General features: G+C 34.9%; 1 protein-coding gene across 1 annotated transcript in view; it reads right to left on the bottom strand.

Moving 5' to 3' along the window:
* Positions 1-634: 634 nt before the first annotated feature.
* The window catches only part of ZNRF2 (zinc and ring finger 2), an 83,102-nt gene continuing 74,296 nt past the window's right edge, over positions 635-9,440 (bottom strand). Inside the window, exons 4-5 of the mRNA XM_031013169.3 lie at positions 5,373-5,452; positions 635-1,798 (exon numbers count right to left, since the gene is read on the bottom strand). Of these exons, the coding sequence (XP_030869029.1) occupies positions 5,395-5,452 (58 nt within the window). The 3' untranslated portion in view covers positions 635-1,798; positions 5,373-5,394. The remainder of the gene's footprint in view (positions 1,799-5,372; positions 5,453-9,440) is intronic.

Here is a 9,440-nt window from a genome sequence, read left to right as displayed (position 1 = left end):
GCTTACAAAATCGAAAATGTGAAATAAAATGAAATCAAATTAAGACTTCATGGTAACAGAAAAAAAAACAGAAAAAGAATCGTTTCCTTAAGGGACGAATATTTTCCATAATTAGTAAAAAAGCACCTATTAAACTGTGCCTTCAGCTGTCACAATGGAGGTTTTGGATTCCTTTAGCAATTGCAGCATAACAAAAGGCATTTCACAGCATAACTTCAGGGAAAATGTTATCTGAGCTGGAATCATACAGAAAGCAATTAAAAACTCTTTAATTATTTATAATACACACATTTTTCTGGGTAGCAGCAGTTGCTCCTGTACTCGCCCTTTTAAAAAATGTGAAACAGAAGCAAGAAAGTAGGGGAAAAAATTTAGAGAAGATTAAGAGTAGCAGCGTTAAATAAAACAGTAAATTCTTAAATACATTATGAGGAAAGAAAGATTAAAATAACGAAACAGTACTTACTGTGCAACTTTCAATTATACCAAGTAAAGTACACCACCTATTCACTGATAACATTTTCCCTATGTTGAAAACACAAAACCTACTTATCGATATTTTTGATATTTAAAAAAAAGGACATTCACTATTGTAGCCCTCACAACTCTTCCAGTATTTTTAACCATTCAGATGTATTATGTGGGAATATTTATTAACATAATTTTGTTTAACACATTTCTTTCTACACAAACTGAATTTAAAAGTGTCTATAACATTTTCAATTACAGTAATAACACATGAATAAATTATAAATTAACAAAATCTTCATATCTACTTTAAAAAATCATTTATCAAATGCTAACCTCCAGATTATCTGGAAAATTAAAGATGCAAATTGCTATAAACCTGGCATCCCAATTAAATTACAGTTTTTAAAGGTATATAAAATCTCCCTCAAATTCCAAGTTCCACTCCAGAAAATTTTATTTTACCCTTTTCTTAAGTGTACAGCCTGCTAAACATTTTACCCAAATGTGAGAGAACTGCCTGGAGATGCAAAGCACAATAAAATAATTAAGTGAAAAGAACAAACAAAAGATACCCGTTAAAACAGTTATTTTAGCTGAAGAATATTTAATAAATTGCAATTCAGTAGAATATTCTATATTTAATTAAAATGTAATTATGTAATGTGATTTTGCTCTTTGGACTGCATTCTGATATTAAACCTTTAATTTAAAAATATTAACATATTTTAGCTTTCCTATGTAGAAGTCTATTTTCCACTCGTGGGGGAAAAAATGGAAGAACTTGAGATCATGGTCTACATTCAGATAATGTTTTTACTGCTTGATTACATTTCTTGGTTTCACATTTAAGACTTTAATTTATAAGAAGTAAATTATATGTTTTTCAATTTAAGAACAGATGAATGCAGAAACATTATGTTGGGGAAAACAAAGAGACCCCAAATTAAAAAACAAAACAAATCAAAACATAACTAGTTGTGCAGCTCTGGAGAACTTAATAAAAAGTAAATCAACTTTTAAATCAGTTAACTTTGGCGTCTGAATACAAAATGTTTATCAGTATTACCTATGTAGATGACTATTAAGGGATGTGCAGCATTTTCAAAATCCCTGTGTGTCCTTTGTATGCATGTTTGGTACACTGAGTTCTGTGGTCACTGTCCTCTCTTCAGCAGGGTTTTTTTACCCCAGTACGATTGTCCATCTCTGTATTACCAAGTCTCACAAAACTCAGATTTCTGGCTGAGTATGCCTGCGTCTTTGTTTCTCCAGAGACAGATCTTCATATCCTCTTGGTTTTTCAAGCATCTTGTCAAGACAAGAAAACCTGTGTAAAAATAGATTTCCCCATGAACACTGCTTTAGTTACTGTAAGTCTTCATACCCTTACTTACTATTCTGAAAACTCATAAAATCAGTGATCTGGAGAAGAACAGATTAAGAAACAGAAGGATCAATTAAAGTTTAGTCACAAAAAATACATAACGAAGTCATTCCCCTTTCACAATAAGGACTACACGCAAGTAAAGAATGCACACACACGGAGATTTAAAATATTTCTCCCAAATAACTAAAAACCCCAAAATAAGTACAGCAATTTTCTAACTAATCAAGACCACAAATATTCATGTCTCTCTATTTTGGGTTGATTATTAAATTCTTATGCTAAAGGATATCAGAAACGTTGAGCTTTATGGCTACACAGTGCCTTACAAAATGTTTTAACAACACTGAATCCTCCTCAAACCCATATACCTTTAATCTAGAACTATTAAAAGGTATACAAGAATTTATCACTTGATACATAAGAACAGTCAGGACAGAAGCAAAAATGTACAAGAGTCAAGATATTCCATGTCTATAAACTCTTAAAAATGACTCTTCAAGACCCACAGAAGCAGACTCCATTGGTTCAGATTTCTGTAGACACCTGTTTAACAGAGTTCACCCTGCCCATGTAGTAGGCTAGTTTCAAATTCAGGTTCTATATTCAAAAACAAACAAATAAGCAAATATAACACTCATATGTAACATAAGAAAATGGAAATGTTGTTGAAGACCAACAGACATATGCATTTCAGCTATGAGATGAGATGTATGCTCCACATATCCCATAAGCTCACTGTGACACTAAAGGAAAAATTTAGCTGATGAAAGAAAAAAAATTTATACAATATAAATCCACCTCACCAAAAAAAAAAAAAAAAAAGCTTATCAGCTCTATGGTCTAAATGTTTGTGTACTCCCAAAATTGCTATGTTAAAACCTAATCTGCAGTGCTATAGTATTAAGAGGTGGGGCCTTTGGGACATGATTAGGTGATGAGGGCTCTGACCACATGAATGCAGTTAGTATCCTTATAGAAGCTTGAGGGAGTCTGTTGTCCCACCATGTGAGGACACACAGAAGGTGCCATAAATGAGCAATGAGCCCTCATCAGACACCAGATCTACTGGCTGGAACCTTGATCTTAGACTTCCCAGCTTCCAGAACTGTGAGCGCTAAATTTCTGTCATGTATAAATTACTCATCTAAGGTATTTTGTTATAGCAGCCCAAAATGCACTAAGAAAGACTAAAAAGACAAATTTTATCTATAGATGAAGGATTTAGATGTATTAGGCATGTAAAATACTAAGACAAAAATTTCATTTTGTTACCATCAGTTTCAGTACTTCCCTTAAAATGCTTCTATAATTTTAGCCACAGTTTTGTTTTGTCTCAAACATAAGGTGACAATGAAGGCATTCCAAACCTTTTCTATGGTGAAATAAAAACATATGTGCACATATATTCAAAATACCACTCCACCACTATACTTCTCTTACCTAGCATTCTTACTTCCATTCACCTTTTATTTATTTATTTGTTTAGACAGGGACTTGCTAAGTCACCCAGGCAGGAGTGCACTGGTGTGTTCATAGCTCACTGCAGCCTCAAACTCCTTATCTCAAGCAATTAGTGTTCAGCCTCAATTCATATTTTAAATATGTCAAGTCATGATCTAAGTAAGTTCACAGGAAAGGTTAAAACTGGCAGTCTTTTAGTACTCTGCAGTTTACCAAGGCTTCCACATTTCACATGCACATGCGTAGTCTTATGACACTCAACTGCAGTTCTCATTTCAGGTGCTATTGCTGCTATTATCTCAAATCTTCTCTGTCAATATTCTAATCTGCTACTCTTAAATCATCTTCCACCAATACAGCAACAGAATTCCTTGAGTGTGTTTATTACCTCAACACTTTTATTCTCAAATTTAAGAGAAGTTATTGAAATAAAAGGAAATGGGGGTACCACACAGGACTAGACCTCTGGACGTCATCTGGTCTAGTTCCTTGCCATCAGTCTCAGCCTCCCAGAAAAGCCTGCTGTTACTGTCTTGAGTCCCTGAACAAAGAGACTCTAACTCCTGAAACAATTCTAGGATTAGCTAAAATGCTCTGCCTTGATATAACAATCCAATGCTTTATATCATCTCTGCAAGTCTTTTCATAAAAGCTTTTCATATATTTGAAGATAGCAATTAAGTTAACCTTTATTTTTTCAAAGCTAAATGACGTCAATTTAATGCACTTGTGAAATGTGAAAAAAAAAGCCCTATGAAAATACCCAATTGAGGTCAGCATTCAATTCACTAAACATTTTCAGATAATGCAGAACCATGAAAAACTTAAATCAGTAGAACAAAACTAGTTTTTTTTTCAGTTGTAAAATGCAACTTTATTTTTTGCCTACTATATAGACAGGCACTGTATTACATGCTAAAGATATAAAAGTGGATGATTAAATTGAATGAATAAATTTATGATGCGACTGTTTGAAGAAAATGTTCCTACCTAAAAAGAGCAAAATTGCTGAGAACAGTCTTTAGAACCAGAATGCCTGGGTTCAAATTTCATCCCCACCAACAAACTAGTTATCTGAACTTGAAAAGTCAAGTTTCTTAACCTCTCTATACTTAATTTCTTCATCTGCGTAATAGGAACAGTAATGGTACTGAGCTCAAAACGGTTATTGTAACAATTAGACAAGTTACTAATAGATGTAAAATGCTTACAACGACACCTGGCACATAATAATACTAAATGATTAGAATTATTATTTTTTGGTTTGGTTGTTTTTGAGACAGTCTCGCTCTGTCACCCAGGCTGGAGTGCAGTGGCATGATCTCGGCTCACTGCAACCTCCACTTCCTGGGTTCAAGTGATTCTTTTTTTGTTTTGTTTTTTGTTTTTTTGAGACGGAGACTCGCTCTGTCGCCCAGGCTAGAGTGCAGTGGCACGATCTCAGCTCACCGCCAACTCAACCTCCTGGGTTCACACCATTCTCCTGCCTCAGCCTCCCAAGTAGCTGGGACTACAGGCACCCGCCACCAGGCCTGGCTAATTTTTTTTGTATTTTTAGTAGAGACGGGGTTTCACCGTGTTAGCCAGGATGGTCTCAATCTCCTGACCTCGTGATCCGCCCGCCTTGGCCTCCCAAAGTGCTGGGATTACAGGTGTGAGACACCATGCCCAGCCTCAAGTGATTCTTGTACCTCAGCCTCCTGAGTAGCTCAGATTACAGGTGTGCACCACCAAGCCCGGCTAATTTTTGTATTTTTAGTAGAGACAGAGTTTCACCACGTTGGCCAGGCTGGTCTTGAATTTTTGGCCTCAAGTGATCCACCTGCCTGAGGCCTCCCAAAGTGCTGGGATTACAGGCGCGAGCCAGCGTACCCAGCCAAGAATTAGAATTATACAATATTTTTAATGTAAGTTTTCTATGCAGTAGCCTAAGTGTCTGAAACATACACATACACACTCATGCACCTCAATGAGTAAATGAATAAATAAAAATTATAGTTTAGAATGTATAATTTGGGCAAACGCTTTAAAAAGTAATTACAAAAAAAATTACCTATAAAACAGGAGGCTGACGCTTAATCTGAAGGGTGCTCAGGGCAAGATCTATTTACTTCAAACCATTCATCTATGCAGCTAGAAAGGGAACAAAACCAGAAAAATTGAGATACTTATACTAATTATTTATATAATGACAGCCACAGTAAAAATACTTCTTGACTTTAATATATTTTTTACAGAAAAAAATCAGCATTTAAAATTATATTTGGCATACATAAGCAACAGATAAGAATGTTTATTATATTTTGATTCTAAGCGATTAAGAAAAAAACCTTTGCAAAATTATGCTATAAAGTACTTTAAAGTTCAAACAGAACTACTTCCAAAAGATAATCTGAACTACCACTTTATCAATATTCAAAACTGAATGACAAATTTGCATAATTCTTTTCAAAACAGTTATTCATTTATGCACATTATCAACCTGTTCATGTCACCTATAAATGTAATAAAAAACGGCTTTTAAATTTTAATCCTTGCCAATATTTCATCATTTTTAAAGCTATATTTATATGTGATTATTGAATATTTAAATCCTATCCCACCATGTAATACATATACATACACAAATAAATATACATTAATCATTTGTATTTATGAAGTATTTTATGATCTTATTTTATTAGAAGCTAAATATTACGGTGCATATGATCATCGTCATTGTGGATCTGCACTGTCCAACAGAGTAGACAAGAGCCACACACTGGTTATTTAAGATTTATTGAAATAAAATAAAAAAATCCAGTTCCTCAGTCACACTAGCCACATTTCAAGCACTCAACAGCAACATGGCTCACGACTACTCTAGGGGACAGCATAGATATAGAACATTTCCATTATGGTAGAAAGTTCTATTTCACAGTACCATGATAGGTGAAAAAATCAAGGTCTGCTAACCAGCTATTACTTGCCTAACAGCTAGCAAGTTATCCAAGCAGGATTTAACCTGTTCAACATTTTCATTGGTGACATATTTCAAATTTGCATATGCCGCAAAGCTACAAGACTTGGTTAATATACTGAAGGGCAAAATTAACATTTATCATCCTCATGTCCAGATAGGTTGGTTTGGTAGGTAAAAGTGATAGATTAAATTAAAAAGAAAAAAGGTAGAGTACCACATCAACAGGTTCTTTCAAATATCTGAATTTCAGCTGCCATTAAGACTTTTGTTCTCGAAATATATAGCCAGTTTGGCTTAAGACATTGTTTTCAGCCTGCTCTCTACCACTTGGCCCTGGAAGTTCCACTGTGTCTACCAGAAAACCTCTTAAAACAAAATTCTGAGCATCAAATAAAATACTCCAGATGTGTTAATTCATAATATATCTGAATAGTATCTATTTGCGAGCTAACATGAGTACTCCTTATTTTACAACCAGGTAATTCTGGCTCATCATGAGAAAGTAATCATTTAAAATTCCAGGTCCTCTTCACATAAACGTCTGTCAATCTACGTATGTTCCATTCTAAGCTATATTCATATATTCATTCTAAGCTACATGATTATATTCCCTTCTCTCAGACCCAGCAGGAAAGCACTATTCTCAATTTGGTATTTTTCATTTCTAGGCATCTTCTTACTCTATATAACTATATATGTGTATATTCTAAAACAACATATAGTACTGCTTCCATGTTTAAAATTTTATATAAATGCTACCATAAAACAGCATTATGCTTTTTGTAACTTGCTTTTTTTGCTCAATTTGAGATTTGCAATTGTTAGTCTCTTGTTTTTACATTTTCGCTTTTTGTTTTTTGAGACAGAGTCTTGCTCTGTCGCCCAGGCTGAAGTGCAGTGGCAACATCTCGATTCACTGCAAACTCTGCCGCCTCCCGGGTTCAAGCAATTCTCCTGCCTCAGCCTCCTGGGTAGCTGGGATTACAGGTGCCACCTGCCACAAACCCAGCTAATTTTTTTTTTTTTTTTCAGTAGAGACAAGGTTTCACCATGTTGGTCAGGCTGGTCTTGAACTCAGGTGATCCACCCACCTCAGCCTCCCAAAGTGTTGGGATTATAGGTGCGAGCCACTGCGCCTGGCCTGTTTTTACATTTTCATTGTGTACAACATTCCATTATATAAATATACACAATTTACATATACATTCTTTCACTGATGGACATTTTCAATGATGCTATGAACATTCTTTGAGATAAGGAGTTTGCGCCCAAATACAAGTTAATTTCCTCACTAATCACACTGTTTCAAATGACTTTAAAAAATCACAGCAAGGCTTTCTCAATGAAAGAAGCATAGTGTTGATTTAACTGGCAGAAACTCTTTATTGCCTTCTGGACTTGTACTTTGAATAGTAGCACTGTCTTAGAGCAAAAGATCAAGAGTTTCTCTAGGGCATATATGTAGAGGTGGAATTACTGAGTTGTAGAATATGTACTCCACACAGCTATTACAGGGTTATCTACCAAATATGCCTATTTATACTATTTATTGGCCAATTGAGGGTCCTTTTTTCTGAATTAACTGATAGTTTTCTAGGAAACTATTATCCAGGTATTTCAGTTATAATATACAGGCTTTTGATAAACACTGCTTTCCACAAAACTGTAAGCTAAAGTAACAGGGCTTGTGGGAAAAGTCAGGTTAAAGGCAGACTACTCAAATAACACAGTTTTATCACCAGAACAAAAGACATGCTCATTCCTAATAAATAGAACACGACTGTAAATACGTTTTTTTAAAATGGTGAAGTTAGCCTTACAGAAAGAGGATTAAGGTAGGATTGAGACTGCTGAGTTATGAAGAAAAAAGCTAATGCACAAATTGTGAGAACTGTGAAATATTAGGACTCCACAGCAAAGCCCATGGTCTAATTAAACTAAGAGTAAGAACATGGGGAGATGGGTATACTGTATTCTTACATAGCTCGTTGTTAGCATATATGCTTTCATCTGCTGTTATCTGATGAAGCAGAACATTAATGTGCTGGAAAATATTATGCAGAACCAGTAAGATCCTGTTATTATACTGTCTTCACTCTCCCATTTACCAAATGCAATGAGTTCACTGCATTACAGAAAGTCATAGAGGGAGAACGCTATTTCCAATACCAAACCTCTTTTATTATGTGTGTTGAAAAACAACCCTAGTATAAAGTCTAGTTTTTTACTTTTTTGCTGGGTCATGATACAAATAAGTTTTAAATTTTAATATAGCCAAATTTATCAATCTTGAAATTATTTCTTGGGGAGAAGTGTATCCCAGACAAAAAATAATTCCCTACCAAGAAGTCAAAAACATTTCCACGATTTTCTTTCCTCACCACTTTAGATTTTGGTTCTCAGAGGCAGATATTTAGTCAACCTGGAATTGACTTTTATTTCAAACGCAAGGTAAGGACTCAACTGTTTTTCTATATCAATAACCAATTGATCCCAGCACCATTTATTGAATAGTTCATTCTTTCTCTCCTATACTGTAATTTCGTCTCTGGCAAATCAATCTTTTTCATTTATTCAACATTTATATAGCATCTATTATGTATGTGCCAGCACTCGTTTATACCCTTATACTTTATGAAGTTGTTTCTACTGTCTTCATCTTATGAATCGAGAGAGAAAAAAACTTAACTTGACCAAGATCACACAGAGAATCAGTGGAGGAGCTGGGATTCAAATGCTGAGTGTCTTGACTTCAAAGTCCATGCTCTTAACTCCCATGCTATGCTGTCTCTCCAGATAGGCACAAGTGTTTATGGACTCCATTCTGTTCCACTGGCTCACCTGTACCATTTCCATACTGTCTTAATTAATATGGTCTTATAATAAATCTGTACAGGACAAGTCCCACCAACATGGTGTTCTTCTTCATGAGTGTCTTAACTGTTCTTGGCCCTTCACTCGTTGGTTCCCATGCAGTTTTGGCAGCAACTTGTCAAGTTACATGAACTAACTAGTTGAGATTTGACTAAGGTAGTATTAACTATATAGATCAATCTGAGGTAAAATGACATCATTATGACACTGAGTCTTTCTATCCACAATATGGTAGATGTCCAGATTAATTTCAGATTACCTATATCTTTCAATAAAGTTTTCAAA

Source organism: Gorilla gorilla, chromosome 6 (assembly GCF_029281585.2).
Source record: "Gorilla gorilla gorilla isolate KB3781 chromosome 6, NHGRI_mGorGor1-v2.1_pri, whole genome shotgun sequence".
NCBI lineage: Eukaryota > Metazoa > Chordata > Mammalia > Primates > Hominidae > Gorilla > Gorilla gorilla.
This window is presented reverse-complemented; position numbering and strand designations above follow the sequence as displayed.